This window comes from Nerophis ophidion, linkage group LG27, assembly GCF_033978795.1.
Source record: "Nerophis ophidion isolate RoL-2023_Sa linkage group LG27, RoL_Noph_v1.0, whole genome shotgun sequence".
Classification (NCBI taxonomy): Eukaryota; Metazoa; Chordata; class Actinopteri; order Syngnathiformes; family Syngnathidae; genus Nerophis; species Nerophis ophidion.
The window spans coordinates 15296920-15319055 of record NC_084637.1 but is presented as its reverse complement, the minus strand read 5'-3'; the positions used below and the strand labels follow the sequence as shown (position 1 = coordinate 15319055).

General features: G+C 40.0%; 1 protein-coding gene across 6 annotated transcripts in view; it reads left to right on the top strand.

The window, feature by feature from the left end:
* Positions 1 to 22136, top strand: part of LOC133544547 (ATP-dependent RNA helicase DDX3X-like) — a 46881-nt gene that overhangs the window by 856 nt on the left and 23889 nt on the right. For 3 of the 6 annotated variants that reach the window (XM_061890008.1, XM_061890013.1, XM_061890010.1), the window contains exons 2-7: positions 17234 to 17285; positions 17530 to 17577; positions 17770 to 17829; positions 17922 to 18128; positions 18215 to 18317; positions 18426 to 18539. In XM_061890008.1, coding sequence (XP_061745992.1) covers positions 17234 to 17285; positions 17530 to 17577; positions 17770 to 17829; positions 17922 to 18128; positions 18215 to 18317; positions 18426 to 18539 — 584 coding nt within the window. The remainder of the gene's footprint in view (positions 1 to 17233; positions 17286 to 17529; positions 17578 to 17769; positions 17830 to 17921; positions 18129 to 18214; positions 18318 to 18425; positions 18540 to 22136) is intronic. The other 3 variants (XM_061890009.1, XM_061890014.1, XM_061890011.1) reach the window with 3 other exon arrangements.

Here is a 22136-nt window from a genome sequence, read left to right as displayed (position 1 = left end):
GACGTAGCCCAGTGTTTTTCAACCACTGTGCCGCGGCGTGGGAGATGATGTCATTTCACCTACCGTATTTCCTTGAATTGCCGCCTGGGTGCTAATTATATTAAAACCCTCTTCTCACTCCTGCGCTTACCATAGGCATGCGGTAAAAGTAAGCATGCGCTAATTATTTTAAAAACTCTTCTCACTCCGGCACTTACCAAAGGCATGCGGTAAAAATTTGAGTGTGATGTAAGCTTGGACCTTAAAGGCCTACTGAAACCCACTACTACCGACCCTGCAGTCTAATAGTGTAGATATCAATGATGAGGTGGCGACTTGTCCAGGGTGTACTCCTCCTTCCGCCCGATTGTAGCTGAGATTGTCACCAGCGCCTCCCGCGATCCCAAAAAAGGAATAAGCAGTAGAAAATGGTTGGATGGAAATATTAACATTGCAACACATGCCAATACGGCCGGTTTAGTTTACGAAATTGCAATTTTAAATTCCCCGCGGAGTATTATGTTGAAAACGTCGCGGAATGATGACGCGTGCGCGCGACGTCACAGACTGTAAGGAAATATTAAGCGATGCACGACTCGTCTGCTTTAACCGCATAATTACACAGTGTTTTGGACATCTGTGTTGCTGAATCTTTTGCAATTTGTTCAATTAATAATGGAGAAGTCAAAGTAGAAAAATGGAGTTGGGAAGCTTTAGCCTTTAACCACACAAACACACGGTGATTCCTTGTTTAAAATTCCCGGAGGTGAAGCTTTACTATGGATCAGAGCAGTTAAGCAAACATGGATCCTGACCAAATGTCAACCAGCAGTTTTCGGTGAGAAAATTGTGGTAAAAAGTCGCCTCTTTCCGGAGATCAGCTGAGCTTGCGGCGTCCATACAGTTGCCGTCGACTTCCCTCAGACACTGGCGTCAAGACACCCGTGGAGAAACCCCTCCGACTATCAGGTACTATTAAACTCACTAAAACACTAGCAACACAATAGAAAGATAAGGGATTTCCCAGAATTATCCTAGTAAATGTGTCTGAAAACATCTGAATCCGTACCAATGCAATCGCCTTTTTTTTTTTTTCTTTCTTTTTTTTCTAGTCCTTATCTATCAATATCCTCAAACACGAATCTTTCATCCTCGCTCAAATTAATGGGAAAATTTTCGTTTTCTAGGTCCGAATAGCTCTTAATGCTGATTGCGCCAATTAAAAACAATGTGAACGTGTGGAGCCCTGCAACTTGTGACGTCACGCGCACATACTTCCGGTAAAGGCAGAGCTTTTCTGTTAGCGACCAAAAGTTGCGAACTTTATCATCGATGTTCTCTACTAAATCCTTTCAGCAAAAATTTGGCAATATCGCGAAATGATCAAGTATGACACATAGAATGGACCTGCTATTCCCGTTTAAATAAGAAAATCTCATTTCATTAGGCCTTTAAATCCTACTGAATAGCTCTTAATGTTCTTCCCTTTATGCGATTTCAAATTACCGGTCTTGAAATCAGCCTCCTCCATTTTGAAAATGATGACATGGGAAGTGTCACTCGTGGCGTCACAAGTTTGACCAGGCGGTAATACTAAGCATGCGCTATTTATTTTGGGAAGCGAGTTTGACCCGGCAGTGATTCAAGGCAGGCGCATACTATATGTCCTGCGGCAATTCAAGGAAATACGGCATGTGGGTTATAAAATAGTTTTTGCAATTCCATCCATCCATCCATCTTCTTCCGCTCATCCGAGGTCAGGTCGTGGGGGCAGCAGCCTAAGCAGGGAAGCCCAGACTTCCCTCTCCCCAGCCACTTCGTCCAGCTCTTCCCGGGGGATCTCGAGGAGTTCCCAGGCCGGCCGGGAGACATAGTCTTCCCAACGTGTCCTGAGTCTTCCCCGTGGCCCAGGGAGGCGTTTCGGGCACGTCCGACCGGTGGCATGAATTGATTAACGTGGACCCCGACCGACTTAAACAAGTTGAAAAACTTATTCGGGTGTTACAATTTAGTGGTCAATTGTACGGATTATGTATTGAACTGTGCAATCTACTAATAAAAGTATCAATCAAAACCAGATGCCTGAACCACCTCATCTGGCTCATCTCGATGTGGAGGAGCAGCGGCTTTACTTTGAGCTCCTCCCGGATGACAGAACTTCTTACCCTATCTCAGTGGTTCTTAACCTGGGTTCGATCGAACCCTAGGTGTTCGGTGAGTCGGCCTCAGGGGTTCGGCGGAGGTCAAAACACACCGAACTCATCGTGTAAATACAAACTTCTCCCTATCGGCGTATTTCGGATACGGCAACAGCTGACTGATTTGCAGGTGTGTAATTTGTTTTGAGTTGGTTTTGTTGTTCTAACAAGATGTTCATGCCCGGTTCATTTTGTGCACCAGTAAAAAAAAAACATGGTAAAACATTAGCATGGGAAACATATTCACCATTAATTAGTGGCTTATTAACATGCAAACTAGTAACATATTGGCTCTTAACTAGTCATTATTAAGTACTTATTAATGCCTTATTCGGCATTATAACCCTAACCAAATAACTCTAAATTAGGTAATTATTACTTAGAATATGTTCTCATTAGGGATGCACCGAAATGAACATTTGTAGCCAAAGCCGAATAAAATTTAAACGCTTGGCCGAAGACCGAATACCGAATAATGAATGCAGTTTTTCTAAAAAAAAATCATATTGCAGAAATAGCCTGGAATACATTTTTGGACATGTTTTTCAAATAAAGTAATTTTTTATTGAATATTGACATTTTTTTAATATTCAAATAGCCTTTGCTTTTCAAAAAAAGCACAAAGTTGTTCATTTATATTAGGCCTTCAAACAAAACATGCATTCCCCCCCAAAAATTAAGTGCATTACAGTGGATAAACCCACAACAAATGAATTAGTGTCCTTTTGGCAAAAGTCTGCTTAGCCACAGTAGATAGGCTAATAATGTAAACAGAAGGCTCAAGTAAATCTCAATTAAGTGTGTGCTTGTAACGTCATACACTTATAAAGGTAGCCTACACAACGGGCTAATAATATAAACAGGAGGCTCAAGTAAATCTCAAAAAGTGTGTGCTTTTAACCTCATACACTTATACAGGTAGCCTACACAACAGGCTAATAATGTAAACAGAAGGCTCAAGTAAATCTCAATTAAGTGTGTGCTTGTAACGTCATACGCTTATACAGGTACCCTACACAACAGGGTAATAATGTAAACAGAGGCCCCACTGAATTTGTGGACGCGGGCTGCAACACTGTCATACATCTCCGGTATGTACACATCAGAGAAATATCGTCCACAACACTAAACGGTTGATCATCCAAAGCCATAAACTCCATTACCTTCTTTGTAATTCCGTTTGCTTTGGCACTGTTAGTCGCAAACTTTTTCGTCCTCTCAAAGACGTCGGGGTGGGCGTTCTCGTGTTGTGACCAGCTCTCCTTTCAGCTGCTGCAGCTGCAGCCACAGCCATCTCTTTCTCGTACTCGGCATGCTTTTCTGGGTGTTTGGCTTTTAAATGATAAATTAAAGCAGTAGTGCTGAAGGTCTTTGCTGAGGCACCTCCTCGAGACAGTTAGGCTGAACATTCGTTGCAAACTGCAATACTTTTGTCACTTTCCGACACTTTAAAATATCTCCACACTGCTGATATTTTTCTGAAGGCGCTGGGTTACAACGTCACCGCGTCACTGCACGTTGGTTGATTGCGTCACCGCGTCAAAAAATTGCGTCATTGCGTCACACGCCACTATTCGGCCTTGCTTTTAACTCATTCCACCGAAGGCCGAATGTGGCTTTTTTTTCCATATTCGGCCGAATATATTCGGTTACCGATTATTCGGTGCATCCCTAGTTCTCATAGTATCCAAATAACTCTAAATCAAGTCTTTCTTACTTAGAATAAGTACTCCATACTGAAGTGTTACCAAAAACATATAACTTTGTCTTGAATTTGAAAAAAAAACTTTTTATTTTTCACTGTGAATGCACATTAGAAACTGGTGGGGTTCGGTATCTACAACAAGGTTAACAACCACTGCCTTATCTCTAAAGGAGAGCCCCGCCACCCGGCCGCTTGTACTCGTGATATTGTCCTTTCGGTCATGACCCAAAGCTCATGGCCATAGGTGAGGATGGGAACGTAGATCGACCAATTATAATCCGCAAATAATGTGCCGTTGTTGAATGTCTGTGTTGTTTAGAGCTCTGGCACAGTAACCATGTTATATTATTCCATATCAGTAGGTGGCAGCAGGTAGCTAATTGCGTTGTCGTGACCCAAATATGCAGAGCACAGCGGAAGGCAGAGTGCAGGTAAAAAGGTATCCGAGGCCCCGTTTACACTAAGCTGGATAAGGTTATCCAGGGTAAATCACACCTAACCATATCCGTGTCCACACACAACAATACCACCGTTTAAGACCCCCCTCCGTCCGCCGGAGCAACGCGACCTGGTACGCATGCGCAGAAAATGCGCACGTCATATTCAGTTCTAGTTCTTCAATTGAACTTATTTGAACAACTGGGGGTGGTATAGCTCGGTTGGTGGAGCAGCCGTGCCAGCAACTTGAGGGTTCCAGGTTCAATCCCCGCTTCTGCCATCTGAGTTACTGCCGTTGTGTCCTTGGGCCAGACGCTTTACCCACCTGCTCCCGGTACAACCCACACCGATTTAAATGTAACTTAGATATTGAGATTCACCAGAAAAAAAGCGCTATATAAATATAATTTTCTTCACTTCACAATATCCAGAGTTGTGGTATTTCAATTTAATGGAATCCCAAATTTTAGTGAATCACACTTGAGCCATCATAAATTAATCAAATCTTAATTAGACATGTAAACAATGTAATAAAGAACATTTTACAACAATCAAACTAGGGATCTCGATATTTGGTCAGGACGCTCTTTTTCACTCTTTTGCCTTCACCTTCATTGTCCATTCCTTTTTGGTGACTTTATATACTCTGGACTTAGACGTTGAGTCCTTGACATACATGGCGGACAATAACAAATACAGCCTGCTTTGCCAGGCCAAAAGCATTCGCCGTTTTCCTCGACGGCCAGGTAATACAATGCACACGCTACCTTTTTTGTCACATCCACGGGAGCTCGCATTCTCGTTGTCTCTCCTTCCAGAAATGGACAAAGTTTTTCGCAAAGTAGAAACACAGCTGACCCAGCCGGACATAGGAAAGTTCTCTTGCCTGTCTTGTCTGAGAATTGTTGTATCCGAAATGGCTGCAATCGCTTTCTCTTAAGGTATTCATGTGTGATTTCCACAAGCGTTTGTACATGTTGAAGAAGGAGAAACACGGGCATGTCTGGATGACTCGCTTTCATATTTCCAGTGGTTAGCTCCAAGTTACGAAACCGCTATATTATGATGCTGGCTGTGACGCGTTCTTTCTGATGTCACTTCCTGTGTGGGCGGGGTCTTTCTGGCGGCACTCTCTCTCCGAACTCACTTTGCAAACGATCAGCGAGTCCATACAAAGCTAAGTGCCTGAGATTCAAGAATTACACGTCAGACTTACCCGTGTAAAAATCCGTCCGAGAAGGGGGACCTTAAACGCTGGTTTGGTGTGGCTGAAACGGGGCTTTGGCTAAATAATTATTCATGGAAGGGGTTAAACGACTTAGTGTAGACATGGCCTAATGCATGGGTCACCAACGCGGTGCCCGCGGGCACAGCTAGTCCGTAAGGACCAGATGAGTAGCCCGCTGGCCTGTTCTAAAAATAGCTCAAATAGCAGCACTTACCAGTGAGCTGCCTCTTTTTTTTAAATTTGATTTATTTACTAGCAAGCTGGTCTCGCTTTGCCCGACATTTTTAATTCTAAGAGAGACAAAACTAAAATAGAATTTGAAAATCCAAGAAAATATTTTAAAGACTTGGTCTTCACTTGTTTAAATAAACTCATTTATTTTTTTACTTTGCTTCTTATAACTTTCAGAAAGACAATTTTAGAGAAAAAATACAACCTTAAAAATGATTTTAAGATTTTTAAACACATATACCTTTTTACCTTTTAAATTCCTTCCTCTTCTTTCCTGACAATTTAAATCAATGTTGAAGTTTTTATGATTAAAATTCAAAAAAATTATTCTGTCAAATCTAGAAAATTTGTAGAATCAAATTTGAATCTTATTTCAAAGTCTTTTGAATTTCTTTTTTGTTCTGGAAAATCTAGAAGAAATAATGATTTGTCTTTGTTTGAGATATAGATTGGTTCAATTTGTTATATATTCTAACAAAGTGCAGATTGGATTTTCACCTATTTAAAACATGTCATCAAACATATATACTTATTGTGAGAAATTATTAAGATGATCAGTGTTTCCACAAAGATAAATTTAATGAATTATTTATAATAATCAATCAATCAATCAATGTTTACTTATATAGCCCTAAATCACTAGTGTCTCAAAGGGCTGCACAAACCACCACGACATCCTCGGTAGGCCCACATAAGGGCAAGGAAAACTCACACCCAGTGGGACATCGGTGACAATAATGACCCAGTGGGACGTCGGTGACAATGATGACTATGAGAACCTTAGAGAGGAGGAAAGCAATGGATGTCGAGCGGGTCCAACATGATACTGTGAAAGTTCAAAATGGCTATTTCTGGCAATTTATTTAAGTGTGTATCAAACTGGTAGCCCTTCGCATTAATCAGTACCCAAGAAGTAGCTCTTGGTTTCAAAAAGGTTGATGACCCCTGGCCTAATGCTTAAACCAGAAATAAACAGAAGGCGAGTGCCGCTAAGAAAAGGCATTAAAGCTTAGGGATGGCTATGCGGAATGAAACTAAAACTGAACCGGCTACAAAGTAAACGAAAACAGAATGCTGGACGACAGCAAAGACTTACTAACCCGACTTTTGCGAGATCCTTGTAGTTCGCTGAGTTCCACACAAAGATGTGGGACATTTCTTAATAGGAGCTGTATTTCAGAAGGCGGGGCCTTGTGAAAAAAAAATCATTGTATGTGATTGGATAAACCACTTGTCCGTTATCTTAAATGACGTGATACTTCAACCACTCACATTGAAATCAACCCATGATGCTGATGAGAGTGACGCTGGGAAATCCAAAAATGGACAGCCTACATATTGGATAACGACAGAGCAAAAAGTTGTATTAAATATATTTTATTAAATATTCGATAGATTTGACAAAACATTTGCAATAACAGAATCAATGTCAGCACATGACTCCTCGCTGCGTGCCGCCATTGTTGTTTGACTCAAACATTTGCTTCGGTGTTATGTCACATCTATGAAATCCCGCCCGGCGATTCTGATTGGTTCATTATTTTTTTGCTATCTTGAAGGAGTATGTAATGCCCTCGAGGCCAGATTTTTGTGTGGAGTACAGCGAACTACAAGGATCTGGCGAGAGTCAGGTTAAAGACTTACAGCGTGTGGAGCAGAGAAGGCGTCCACAAAGTACATCTGAACATAACATGACAATCAACAATGTCCCCACAAAGAAGGATAGCAACAACTTGAATAGTCTTGGTTGCTAAAATAAAGTAGGTGCGGGTTATAGTGTTTTAAGGAAGACTTGAAACTGCAACAGGAAAACACCAACACAACAGGAAAAGCCACCAACATAGGAGCGCAAGACCAGAACTAAAACACTGCACACAGTGAGTGATTGTGTGATGTGACAGGTAACTGATTGTGTGATGTGACAGGTGGATGACATTACACCTGCTTTCAGTCAAGAGCTATAGGGATCCATGGTTAGGTATGGTTTAAAGTCGTATTCAACAATTGCAACAACAACGTTTTACTGTCAACTGAGTTATGTTTTTTAATGATTTTTGCTGGTGGTATGCCTCTGGATTTTTTAAATGGAAAAAAATGTGCCTTGGCTCAAAAAAGGTTGAAAAACACTGACGTAGCCATACCACTGTGTCTGCTTAACCAGCACAAAGTTTCCATCCATCCTTTTTCTACCGCTTGTCCCTTTTGGGGTTGCGGGGTGTCACTGGAGCCTATCTCGGCTACATTCGGGCGGAAGGCAGTGTACACCCTGGAGAACATGCAAACAACAATCAGAAAGATCCCGAGCCCGGAATTAAACTCAGACACACACTAACCCCTGTGCCACCGTGACTAAATGTACCAAATTTGAGGTTCCTCATTGCTTGGATATCTCTAAATCAATTAAGTAAACTGTGATGTGGCTAAAAGCTTTATCACTATATAAGTTTTTATATCTATCGGCATCGATAATTATTGGGGGTTTTTTTATGCCTGGAAAATTTATGATCCAGGAGATAAATATATTATGTCAACATTTTTTTTCAAATGTAACCGTTCTCTGATTAAAATCCCCTCAGTTATCACGGCAAAAATGAAAGGAAAGGAAAAATCACAATGAACACTTAACAAAAACTTCTTAAGATGAAGGTGCAAAAATAAAGAAGTTGTAAGAAATGCTTAATAAAATGCAAGAAAATAGTGTGAGAATGAAAACATTGAGAAACCTGAGAACAATTTTTTTCGGGTTTACTGCCAGGAAGTTTTGTGTACGATTCAAATTGGTATTATTCTTATACAAGTATGAAAATTAATTTATATTCTGTAGTAATTATTGAACCAGATTATTATTTTAAAGTAGCACGTTTGTTATATATTGTTATTTATTTATACAGTCCTGAACTTTAGTTCCTACCTGTTTCAACACATCCGAATAGGAAACGGACAGGGGTTGAAAAGAAAACATGAGTGTGGCGAAGGACTATGGTCCGTTTGGAAAAAATCCCCAAAACTGCCATATTGACATTTTTCACTGTTTACTTTTACTGTTTTTACTGCCCTGTGTCACTAGCGAAGTAGTCATCCCTCTCTGTCTGTTTAACCAGCCTACCAGTTTGGAGGCTAAAAATGACTAAATGTACCAAATTTGAGGTTCCTCATTGCTTGGATATCTCTAAATCAATTAAGCAAACCACAAATTTGCACTTTTTGTTGCTGTACAACAGGCCTCAAATTTGAACTTTTTTAGGTCGCAGCAAGCGTTTCCTTAAAGGAGGGCTCATATTTTAAGGCAGTGTTTTTAAACCTTTTTTGAGCCAAGGCACATTTTTTTCATAAAAATACGGCGGCACACCATAAATGGGTTGTACTTGTATAGCGCTTTTCTACCTTCAAGGTACTCAAAGCGCTTTGACACTACTTCCACATTTACCCATTCACACACACATTCACACACTGATGGAGGGAGCTGCCATGCAAGGCGCCAACCAGCACCCATCAGGAGCAAGGGTGAAGTGTCTTGCTCAGGACACAACGGACGTGACGAGGTTGGTTCTAGGTGGGATTTGAACCAGTGACCCTCGGGTTGCGCACGGCCACTCTCCCACTGCGCCACGCCGTCCCTCCATCCATCCATTTTCTACCGCTTATTATCTTTTGGGGTCGCGGGGGGGAGCTGGAGCCCTATCTCAGCTACAATCGGGCGGAAGGCGGCGTACACACTGGACAAGTTGCCACCCCATCGCAGGGCCAACACAGATAGACAGACAACATTAACACACTAGGGCCAATTTAGTGTTGCCAGTCAACTTATCCCCAGGTGCATGTCTTTGGAAGTGGGAGGAAGCCGGAGTACCCGGAGGTAACTCACGCAGTCACGGGTAGAACATGCAAACTTCACACAGAAAGATTCCGACCACGGGATTGAACCCAGGACTACTACTACTATTGTGAGTCAGACACATTCACCCCTCTACCACCGTGCTGCCCACGGCACACCACCAGCAGAAAAGGTTAAAAAATGAAACTCCACAAGGTTGTCGTGCCTTATTTTGGGTTTGTTGTTGTTTCCTGTTTGTAGTGCTTTAATTCCTGTCTTGAGCTGTTATTTTGGTGACCCTTCCTGTTTTGTTGGTGTTCTCTTGTAGCAGTTTCACGCCTTCCTTTGAGTGCTATTGCCCGCACCTGCTTTGTTTTCACAATCAAGACTATTTAAGTTGTGCATACGCTATCCTTCTTTGTGGGGTCATTGTTGATTATGTCATGTACGGATGTACTTTGTGGATGCCGTTTCTGCTCCGCACGCTGTAAGTTTTTGCTGTTGTCCAGCATTCTGTTTTTGTTTACTTTGTAGCCAGTTCTTTTTTACTTTTATTTTGCATATCCGTCCCTATGTTTCAGTGTCTTTTCCTAGCGGGACTTGTTTTTTGTTAATTTTTGGTTTATGCGTCAGATACCTTTTTACTTGCACGCTGTACTCTGCATATTGGGATAGCGACAAAACATCCTCGACGCGTTATGACTTCTACAAAGCAAAGAACTACCTGCTGCCACCTACTGATATGGAGTATTACATGGTTACCCTGCCATGGTCTACACAGCATAGGTACGAGACAACGGCACATTGTCATAATTATTGATTAGCAAAACATATTTTTTGGACCAATTAAGTGAAGTTGCATAATTTCCCATGGCACACCAGACAATATCTCACGGCACAAAGTGTGTGTCGTGGCACGGTGGTTAAAAAAAACACTGTTTTAGGGCACTGCGGCAAGTTAAAAGGGCACCAAGGCAAACATTATTTTCTTTCCAGACAGGGGCTCCAAAGCATGCATGCATAGATGTACAGTAATTCATTATTAACATAAACTTGTCAGCTTTTTGTCATTAAATGATGCCTTTACCTCTGTTTACGTTTTGATAGAGGGAAGTATTTTTTTCTATTAGTTTTTTGAATTATGTACATGTAGATGCTACATCGGGACGGATCCATTAAGAGTTTTAGCAGAAATATGTCTCATAGGAATTAACTACACACAATAAAACATTAACAAAATTATGTGTCAAAAGATTTTTAAAGTTATACCTTTGTGACATACATTTTTTTTACAAAAAAACATGGCGTTTACTTTTTGATATCAAAATAAAACACAAAGGAGTTTAGCTAATGAAGATAGTCTAACCCCCCCTTGTGGTTCAGTACAACAGTTTGGCCAACAACAACAAAAAACATGAGTGAGAGCAAATTTCCTCACCTCATTAACTCCGTCACAGCAGCTGATGGACGCTGTGTTGTCAAAATGAAAGCAACATCATATACTTTTTCTCCTTCGCTGTATAGTTTTAGTGTTGGGACTAGTGTATCCAATATTGTCCACACCTGTCTCCATCTAACAGCAGTCCATTCTTAAACACATGGAGGGAAGCGAGGGACAATGACTGTAGAGTCCCGAAAGAGTTGGTGCTGCAACGAATTCTGGGAATGTGTTCTGTTGTGTTTATGTTGTGTTGCAGTGCAAATATTCTCCCGAAATGTGTTCCATTGTTTTTTACTGTGCTCTCACTATGTGGCATAGGTTTAGGACAGTGTTGACGTTGTTCATACGGCCACCTTTAGTGAGACATGTAGGTCTTTTGAGTAGGTATACTCCGAGGGTTGACTCCTAGAGCGAGATTTACGGTGTTACGACATCGTGATTAGGAAGCCAAGCGATGAAAGTGCGCATGTGTCTGACTTTGTGTTGTTTAAAATGAATTAATAATTATAGGGTTTTCTGTCATTTATAAAGGAGGCTGTGTTCCTGACCTTCTGTAATTTTATCTTTTATTTATCATTATGCCCTTGACTATTATATCCCTTGTCCATTAGCAAGTAAAGAGTCATAGGCTGTCACGGCAAGGTGTTGCCGCCAATGTCGGTAAATTTTTTAGGGCATTACGGCAAATGAGACGGTGGTTGCAGCAATGGCCGCAGTTGCCGTGGTGAAATTCGAGCCCTGGTACAAGAAAATTTGTGTTGAGTGATGTGGCTGAAAGCCGTATCACGATGTAAGTGTTTATATTGATCAATATCAATAATTATTGGTATTTTTTTTTAGACATGTGAAATTTATGGTTCAGGAGATAAATATATTTCAAGTTAAACATTTTATTTCAAATTTAACCTTTCTCTGATTAAATCCCCTCAGTTATCATGGCAGAAATGAAAGGAAATGTCAACACAACCATGGAAACTAAACACAATTCTAAATCCACGAAGGACACTTAACAATAACTTCTTAAAATTAAGGTACAAAAATAAGGAATATGTAAAAAATGCTTAATGACGTGTAATAAAATAGTGCAATGTGTGAAAATGTAAACCTAGAGAAACCGGAGGACCAATTTTTCGCAGGTTTACTGCCAGGAAGTTATGTGTTTTTTTTGTGCACCATCGAATCTAGTGGGTTATTCTTATATAAGTTTGGAAATTAATTTATGTTCTGTAGTAATTATTGGACCAAATTGTTATTTTAAAGCAGCATATTTGTCATATTTTGTTATAGGATTGTACGGTATACCGGTATTAGTACAATACCGCGATACTAATGAATCATATTCGGTACTATACCGCCTCTAAAAACTACCGGTCCCCTGCGCCCCCGTCATGATATTGCTGGTTTACGAGCAGACAATCATGTTCGTCAGTCTACAATCACGGAGTACTTACAAGCAGACACAGTGTATGGACAGTAAAGGGAGAATGTACTCATTTTGGCTTAAATACTAATGATAAAGGTGAAGTTATAACACTGAAACGCTCTCAGAAAGAGATGCTTTAAGACATGGCAAGCTAGCTAGTGGCTAAAGTCCAGCTCTAGTCGGCAGTGTTTTAGCTTCTGAATCACTAATCCTCGTCTCCATGGTGACAAAGTAAGTAAGTTTCTTACAAGTATCATCCCTTCAGGACAAGGAATAGCTAAACATGCTTCACTACACATCGTAGCTCACCGGCGTCAAAATGTAAACAAACGCCATTGGTGGATCTTCACCTAACATCAACTGTAATTATACCAAGTACAAGACTGTATCTCGTCGATACTAATATGATTACATTGATATTTTTTGGCACCACATCTTCTTTTTGGTTTTGTAAAATTTGTATTATGTTTATAAACTAAAGAAATATGTCCCTTGACACATGAGGACTTTGAATACGACCAATTTATGATCCTGTAACAACTTGGTATCGGATTGATACCCAAATTAGTAGTGTCTTTAAAAACTAATATAAACCATCCAAACAACAAAGAAAAAAATATTATTACATTTTAACAGAAGTGTACATAGAACATGTTAAAAGAGAAAGTAAGCAGATATTAACAGTAAATGAACAAGTAGATTAAAATCTCATTTTCTACCGCTTGTCCTTAATAATTTTGACAAAATCATTGAATGGAAAATGACACAATATGTTACTGCATATGTCAGCAGTCTAAATTTGGAGACTTTGTTTGCTTACTTACTACTAAGACAAGTAGTCTAGTATGTTCACTAATTCATTTATGGACAAACTTGCAATAAGAAACATATGTTTAATTTATCCTAAGATTTTATCGACCCAGGCTTTGTATCCTTTCAAAAATATGGCAACACTGCAAAACAAATTTTGGAAGTTTAAATGTGTTGACAAATACAAAACCTAGTGCATTTTTAAGTAGGGCTGTAACGATTGTCAGGGTATTCATTTAAGGCCATGGTAATAACATTGTGGTATTGTCCCCGCAAATGTAAGACTTGGTAAAATTGTCATAGTGTGTAAAATAAAGTAGCAGAAACGTTCAGGATAAACACACTTACTGTAATTGAACACAAACATAATGCTATAATGTTGTAATCATTTTTACTCCTACAAACATGTATATTTTAAGTGCAAATAGTTGTGAGAACATCCACTGTTTCGAGCAAATATAAAAAAAAACTTAAGAGTTGAGTGTCTTTTAAGTGACGATGTAAACATCCAGTGTAATAAGTGTAAAACAGTAATGTTCATTTTGGTATCGTACAACTTTTAATTTCTGAGAGGCAGTGTCCTCAGCAGTAATATTATTTTTGAAAATGCTGTTCCTCAGAAAAGTTAATTGACAATTTTACTTTTAATCATTTAAATATCTCACCAACTGATTCATAGGCTTGCTGGCTTTAATTATAATTTCCAGGTTATAATTTCTCAAGGAGCTTCTCACATGTCTTTCGCCAGTAGGCTTTGAAACGCTCGAGACGTTAGTGATGTGCTTTGTTTTGCAGTACCCAGACTTTTATTACCTCCGCCAAAGAGATAATGTTTTTATCTGGGTTTATGTTTGTTAGCAACTTAACTCAAAACTTTATGGAGGGATTTTGATGACATTTCCAGGAAATGTCCAGAAAAAAATAATTTGATCTACTACGAACATACTTCTCCAGCCTACTTTTTGGTAGATAAGTTTTTTGTTCAAACCGGCCAACGCAAAAGCGCTAGAAAAAAACTACACTCACCAAGTTTCTGTTTGATACCATCACACATCTCGGCATTATTGTGAGGATTTCGAAACTGTAATACTGCGGTATCTACACAACTGTTACAGCTCTAATTTCAACACACTGAGCAAGGTACACAGACAGGAAACACTTCTTATAGCCAGCCTATTGTTTAAGTACTGTTAAATTAATTTGTGCCTGAACAGGGACCATATATTGAAGCACATTTCGCCATAAAACTGCGTAAACATAATGAGTTCCAGCCTTGACAAATGTTCCGATTTTAGTAAAGGTTTGTAGACTTTGAACACAATGTAAAGTGCTTTACAGTAGTATGTATCAAACTAATTCAAGAAGGGGTTGATGTATCAACTTTCTTTTTATTAACAAAGCCAAAACAGCTGAACTTTATTCTTTTGTACACCCTGCTTTCACAAACACCCACACACACAGTGTCACTAGCCCTGTGGTGAACTCACCATTTAAAATCACACAACTCCTTAACTGTAGCAGTCAGGTTGCACCAGTGCTTAGGAATAGAAATCAGAATCCACTTTACTGTCGTTTAATATTCTTTCCATGCAGTGAATTAAAGGGGGGAGGTGGAACTGTCGACATCGCTGTGGATATTTCCTGAATATTTCAAACCAACTCAACTTATCGAGAAGTTAAAGATAACATACCACTGATAGTCTCACACACACACTAGGTGTGGTAAAATTACTCTCTGCATTTGATCCATCCCCTTGTTCCACCACCTGGGAGGTAAGGGGAGCAGGGAGCAGCAGCAGCGATGGCCACGCTCGGGAATCATTTTGGTGATCCAACCCCAAATTCCAACCCTTCATGCTGAGTGCTAATCAGAAAATGCTGTAAAAAGGCTATAAAAAGCCCACAAAGTACTAGGGGTGTAACGGTACACCCTAGTACTTTGGTTTAGAGGTTCGGTACGTACCTTGGTTTAGAGGTCACGGTTCGGGTCATTTTTGGTACAGTAAGAAAACTACAAAATAGAAATGTATTGGTTATTTATTTACCAAATTTGTAAACAATGGCATAACATACATATACACACAGGGTCCATTGCCAGGGTTAATGTGGTCTACATATATGAAATAAAAACTAAATAAGGTAAGGCTCAGAATGTTTTCTTAACAAAACCTTTCTACATATAAAGTGCTTTTTTTGATTGATTGATTGATTGAGACTTTTATTAGTCGATTGCACATTACAGTACATATTCCGTACAATTGACCACAGAATGCTAACACCCCAATAAGTTTTTCAACTTGTTTAAGTCGGGGTCCACGTTAATCAACATTAAACTGCCTCAAGTTGTTGCTTAGATTAAATAAAATGACAAAATCTTTCTTCGGGCTTATTGTTCTTCCACCGTAGAAGTGGGTCAAAATCTAGTTTTTAATGCAATACAGCAACCCCCTTTGACCCCGGACGGGACAAGCGGTGTAAAATGGATGGATGGTCTTAAATGTGCTGCTATAAAAACATTTGTTATTGCCTCAGCACTGCCTGGCTGGCCGAGGAGAGGCTGCTTGAATGCGGTGGTGCCGCTTCAAAGGGGTTAGCATGTTTGATGTGTTGGCAGAAGCATACCCTACTGCTGCTCAACAATGTCTGCAAACCTCCGTCCTCCATTGTTGTATCGCAGCGCGAAACCGAAGTGTTCCCAAAGGGGAGATGTTAACGAAGCAGGAGGGTCTTCCAGCTCTGGCTTTTGCAGGTTGTCCTAGCCCGGTTGCTGCTAGCCTGCCGTGTGTTGTGTCTCGCTCTGCATTGTTTACATAACGTGCGGTGCGCTACCTAATATGTCCGTGTGGAAACTCCTTCGGTACACCTCCGAACCCAACCGAAACCCCCATACCGAAACGGTTCAATACAAAAACACATACCATTACACCCCTACAAAGTACCAATTAGCACAGTAGCTAACAACATTACTGCTCTACTGACTGAATGAGCACTGGAGATCGATAAGCCCGCCCACGATGCATGTGCTGCCCGACACAAAATGGCTTTATGGTAGATTAAACGTTTGTACAACACATAGATAATGTTTGCACACCAAAGCATAATTCTATTCAATCTGTGGTTCGTAAATTGAAAAGGTTGTATAATGAGGGGTTCATAAATTGAGGTTCCGCTTATATGAAAATGTGACCAATAAATTTTCCTGCTAGCGTCAAACTAGTTCGCTAGCTAATAGCGATTTAAGACTATGCGTTCCTTTAGCACAAAAACCTAATTAACAACTATTAAAGAGCTGAATTTTTATAATTTGACATGGAACGCACAAGAGGTCCTTAATCCAATACCACAATTTGAGAAGGGGGATAATAACATTAGTGCCCCTTTTTCCTCTATAAAACACATACAAATAGTACTATCTTCTGTTTGGAAAAATGCATACCAATGCTTTCAGCAACTACAAATATACGACAGACAAGGTAGTCATAATTCCCACAAGATTGTGTGTGTAAAAGTAAAACATTTTTTTTTACTGCCTGGTGGAATCAAACTAATCTAAAAACTACCCCAAGGCAGCTTTGGCTACAAATGTAGCCAATGTGTGAATGCGGAGTGTAAGAATGATGGGTTCTCACTTCTCTGTCAAGTGCTTTGAGTGTCTAGAAAAGCGCTACACTATATAAATCCATCCATCCTAATACATTATTATTATTATTTATTAATGAGGAGCTAAATACAGATCTATCTGCATTCACATGCCCGCTGCTACCATTAAACGGATCAACGTGGACCCTAACCTAAACAAGTTGAAAAACTTATTCGGGTGTTACCATTTCGTGGTCAATTGTACAGAATATGTACTGTACTGTGCAATCAACTAATAAAAGTTTCAATCGGTCAATCAAAAGACAACTTTTGTTCATTTACACCTTTGGCCAAACTTGACTGTCGAATTTGTGTTTACCTCCTCAGCTTGCTGTCCTAGACTTGACTGCAGCGGACGGACAAGGTGGCGGCACCAACAGTAAGCGCTTCCTCCTCAGTCTTATCTGTAAGAGCAGTTGGTAATCGCAAAACTAGCTGATTTGGCCGTGTGATGCCATAAAAACATAGAGAGAGCCACGTGGGTGCATGAAGGGGCACTGTGAATATTGCAAAGCACTGCCACCTCCGTTGCGTTAAGCAACAGTTGTTTGGGTTTTGGTTCTCACCTAATTGCTCCATGTAGCATTTATGAGAATGATGCTCATGTCTTTCTGTGTCTGCAGGACGATACATTCCCCCCCATTTACGGAACAACGATGGTCCCAAAAATGGTGAGACGCATCGATTCAGTGCTCTTTCATGCTCCCAACAAATCCTGCTAAATTGTCCAAAAGTAGCTTGCCATTTTCTATGGCTTCCATTTGCGATTACAAGCACTCAAAGGTCGCCACAATATAATTTTGTGATTTTAAAAAAAAGTTATAATTAACGACGGCACTGATGAAATACTGTTTTTGTTTTAGCAGGAAATGCGTTTGTTGCTGCTCGACAGGGCGGTTACACCATCGCTCCTGCCGCCGCCTGTAAGTGGGCCTTCTCTAAAGTTGAATGTGTGCTCCGTAGTGGCTTGTCTTGCTTATGGTAATCGGTTTGGTCACTTTTGTCCCGCTTGCAGTCGGTTGGGATGCAAGCCGTGGCAACTTTGTCAACGGCTTCCATGACAACCGCATGACTGGCAGCAACACATATAACCGTGGCCCGCCTCGCATGGAGCGGGGTCGAGGGGGCTTGGCTGGAGGCGGCTACCGTGGCAACAGGGCCGGAGCCTTCAATCCCATCAACACTGCTCAGCCGATTGCTTTCGGGTTGTACGAAAACAAAGGTGGCAATCCTCTTTGACTGTGTGCAAACCTTGAGCGGCTGTGGTGAGGAACTTGACTCCTCATTTCTGTCCTATGACTTTGTCAGATGCTGGTGGGTGGAACACCGCCAAGGACGCCTATAGCAGCTTCGGAAACAACAGAGGAAAGTCTGCATTTTTCAATGACCGAAGCAATGCTAATCGTGGACGGTGAGATGATCATGTTCTCCTTTTTGATTGTTGGTAGTCACAAAAAGATCCTCCGGACGACTGCAGGCGCACACGTGTTACACATCATGGTTTTCTTCTTTGGTTCAGGTTCGACCACGGTGGGTATAGTGGTGGCGGAGGCGGAAACAGCCGCTGGGTAGAGGAGGTCAGAGATGACGGAGACTGGTCCAAACCAACGCCACTCAATGAACGCCTTGAGCAGTAAGTCATATAATGCATCTGGAAAGTATTTACAGTGCTTCACTTTTTCCTTATTTTGTTATGTTACAGCTTTACTTAAAAATTAAGTAAATCAATTTTGTTCTCAAAATTCTACAGACAAGCCCCATAACAACAATGTGAATAAGTTGAGTTTTTTTTTTTTTTTTCCAAAGATATTTTTGCATATATATTAAAAATAATGAACTAAAAAATCACATCTACATAAGTATTTACAGCTTTTGCTCAATACGTTGTTGATGCACCTTTGGCAGCAATTACAGCCTCAAGTCTTTTTGAATACGATGCCTCAAACTTGGCACACCTATCTTTGGGCAGCTTTGCCCATTCCTCTTTGCAGCACGTCTCAAGCTCTATCAGGTTGGATGGGAAGTGTTGGTTTTCATCCAGGATGTGTCTATACATTGCTGCATTCATCTTAGTCTAGTCAGGGAGGTGACACAATAACGCAATAGTCATTCTTTCAGAGCTACAGCATTCCTCTGTGGACAACCATCTCTGCAGCAATTCACCACTTAGGCCTGAATGATGTAGTGGCCAGACAGAAGCTGTTTCTCAGTAAAAAGTTTACCTAAATGCACCCGAAAGACTCTGACCATAAGAAAAAAAATATCTCATCTGATGGGACAGAGATTGAACTCTTTGTTGTGAATGCCAGGCATCATGTTTGGAGGAAACCAGGCACTGCTCATCACCAGGCCAATACCATCCCTGCAGTAAAGCATGGTGTTGGCAGCATCATGCTGTGGGGATGTTTTTCAGCAGCAGGAACTGGGAGTCTTTTTAGGAGAGAGGGAAATGTGAATGCAACAATATACAGAGACATCCTGGATGAAATCAACGTTTACCATCCAACCTGATGGAGCTTGAGGTGCTGCAAAGAGGTGTGGGGAAAAGGAAATTGGCAAAACAGTCCACTGTATGTTTTTTTCCACACCACACAGAGAACCAAACCACACACAAGCAGGCATGCAAAGAGAGTCGCCTCGATGGGTTGCACAAATGTTGACAGTGTTCAAGGGTTGCAGGATATATGAGATAAATGTTATCAATCTAGCAGACAACAGCGTGTTTAATACCATTGTCTTATCGTGATCTTGCATGTTGATGACACATCACGCAAATTTGATAGCGACAATCAAATGGCCGTATCCTTAGCGCAATATATTGCGTCCTCGCGAGCGGTTAACTAATTCTGGCCTCCATGTCGGGAAATAAAGTATCAGTAAATGGTCAAAACTGCAGTGTTCTAATTTTTGTTTTTATTTTTTAACCATCACATGGTTGGTTTACAAACTCAGGAAATATATTAAGCACAGGAGGACTTTAAGGAGAAAAACCAAAGGTAGATGTTTTATGTATAGTATTTTGCACTATTTACTTTATTTTGATCAAAATGTTGTCCATCTATCCGTTTTCTACCGCTTGTCCTTTTCAGGGTCGCGGGGGGTGCTAATACTTATCTCAGTTGTCTGTATGTAATTTATATTTGTAAACAAAATTTAATCGGTCATTGATGTTACGACAGAAGTTAACCAGATGTTACCAGTAAATTAGCAAGTAGATTAATAACCGTTTTGACAAATTAATAAAAATACATAATACGTTCTATTATAATCTATATGCTAAATAATATGTTGTGTTGATTATCGTTATCAGAGGAGGCTGCAATATATTTCACAGTACACATTTTTGGTCATATTCCCTATCCCTTATGCGCGCCTAACCTGAGATTGCGCATATTTGTCAGTTAGGAGGAAGGCTGAGCAATATGGCGGAAAACTGTTCATGATATAAGTTTTTTATATTAGTCAATATTGATAATTATTATTTTTTTATGACCAATGCAATTTTTTACCAGGAGAAAAATAAAATGAATGTCAACATTTTTCAGTGCTGTAAGTTGTGATAAATTGTTCGCAAATGTGCCTAAACATAGGCCGTGGGACTTAAAAACAACAACAACAAAAACTGTCGAACATGTGAGAAAAGGAATTTAAACCCTTTTATCACATTTTGCTCTTAAACTAAATCCATCCAAATTGAAAAAACGAGAGTAACATTTTTACCCATCTATATAGCATGTTTGAAATAAATTTAAACCATAACTTTTGAAAAATTGGACTGTGGTAACACAAACCAGTTAAAGATTCAAAGAAGCTGCTGTCATAGCAGACAAACAGCTGCTGCGAGCCTGCTAAACTACCAAAAACAGCTCAAGATAACGGCTTGGACTCGCTGACGTCACACGTCTCTAGGCGACAGGCACCGCCTTTTAAAAGGCACACACTCAGACACACAAACTGTTGTCATATATATATATATATATATATGTATGTATGTATGTGTGTGTGTGTGTGTGTGTGTGTGTGTGTGTGTGTGTGTGTATGTATAAAACCTATTTCAACTGCATTATGCCGGATAATTGAAGTTAATTTTTTTAGTAACACATTATTTACTTTTCCTAGTAATCAATTACATCTATTAAAGAGTAATTCCGTTAGTAATTCAATTACTTTTTTGGTAAAGTAAAAGGTAACTAGCCTGTCACACAGTATCATGAAGCAGTTAGCAGGTTGGTGTCCCTGGCTAAAATATTTGTGTGCATGTCCTATAATATTATTTACCTATAAAAACACCATTGTTAAAGGTCAAAAATGTTCATGTTGCTGCTGATGTTAAAACATGTCCTCTGAATCCAGGGCACTTTATTTCACATTTTGTTCTTTTGTGTTTTTTTTTAAAGAAGACTGGAGATTATATTTGACTTTTCTTATTATTGTTAAGGATTTTCATTATTTTCTCAAAACACCTCTTAAGTTGGAATCATATAATGCAAAACCTACTTTTCTTAAATTTTGGTACCTGTTTTTGTGTATTTGGGATCCCCTAATTGTCCCGGAAAAAAAAAAAGGCACGGTCGAGATACTTTGTTACGTCAACGGATATTTCCATTCATGGGCCATTATATATCGGGATATGAGTTCTGATCTATATCGCCCAGCCCTACACTCATGTTAGCAACAGTGCTAGCACAGTTTAGGGTTGTTCTCTTTTTTTAAATTGTGCGTTACAGTAGGCCTTATGATGGCTTTGGGTCTACATGTATGAGTGCACATGTGAACTTTGAGTGTTCAAAATGAAATGGTGATATTTAGACATTTCACATTGCTACAAAAAAACTAAAGTTTGGTAGATTCTGAGAAACGAACACTAGCATAGGTGGTAGATAGATAGTACTTTATTGATCCCTTCAGGAGAGTTCCTTCAGGAAAATAAAAAAATTTGCCATGAAATGGCAACATGACAAATGTCAGTCAAACGTTTGGAGGGTTTTTGGAAATGCTAGTTTTTCAATGGAATTAAAGGGCAGCATGTCTTGTACTAACCACACTTTCTCTGAGCGCACGCTGTTTTGCACTGTTTCGTTTGCACTTGTTCGCCAAACACCTCAGTGTGAGTGTGGTCGGTCGGGATCAAGACTCGCCATCTTCATTTGCAGTTCTTTTACCAGTTGGAAATACTAAGTGGGGTGGTTGGATATCAAGTGGGCATGCAAGTTTGTTGAGTTTGATTTAT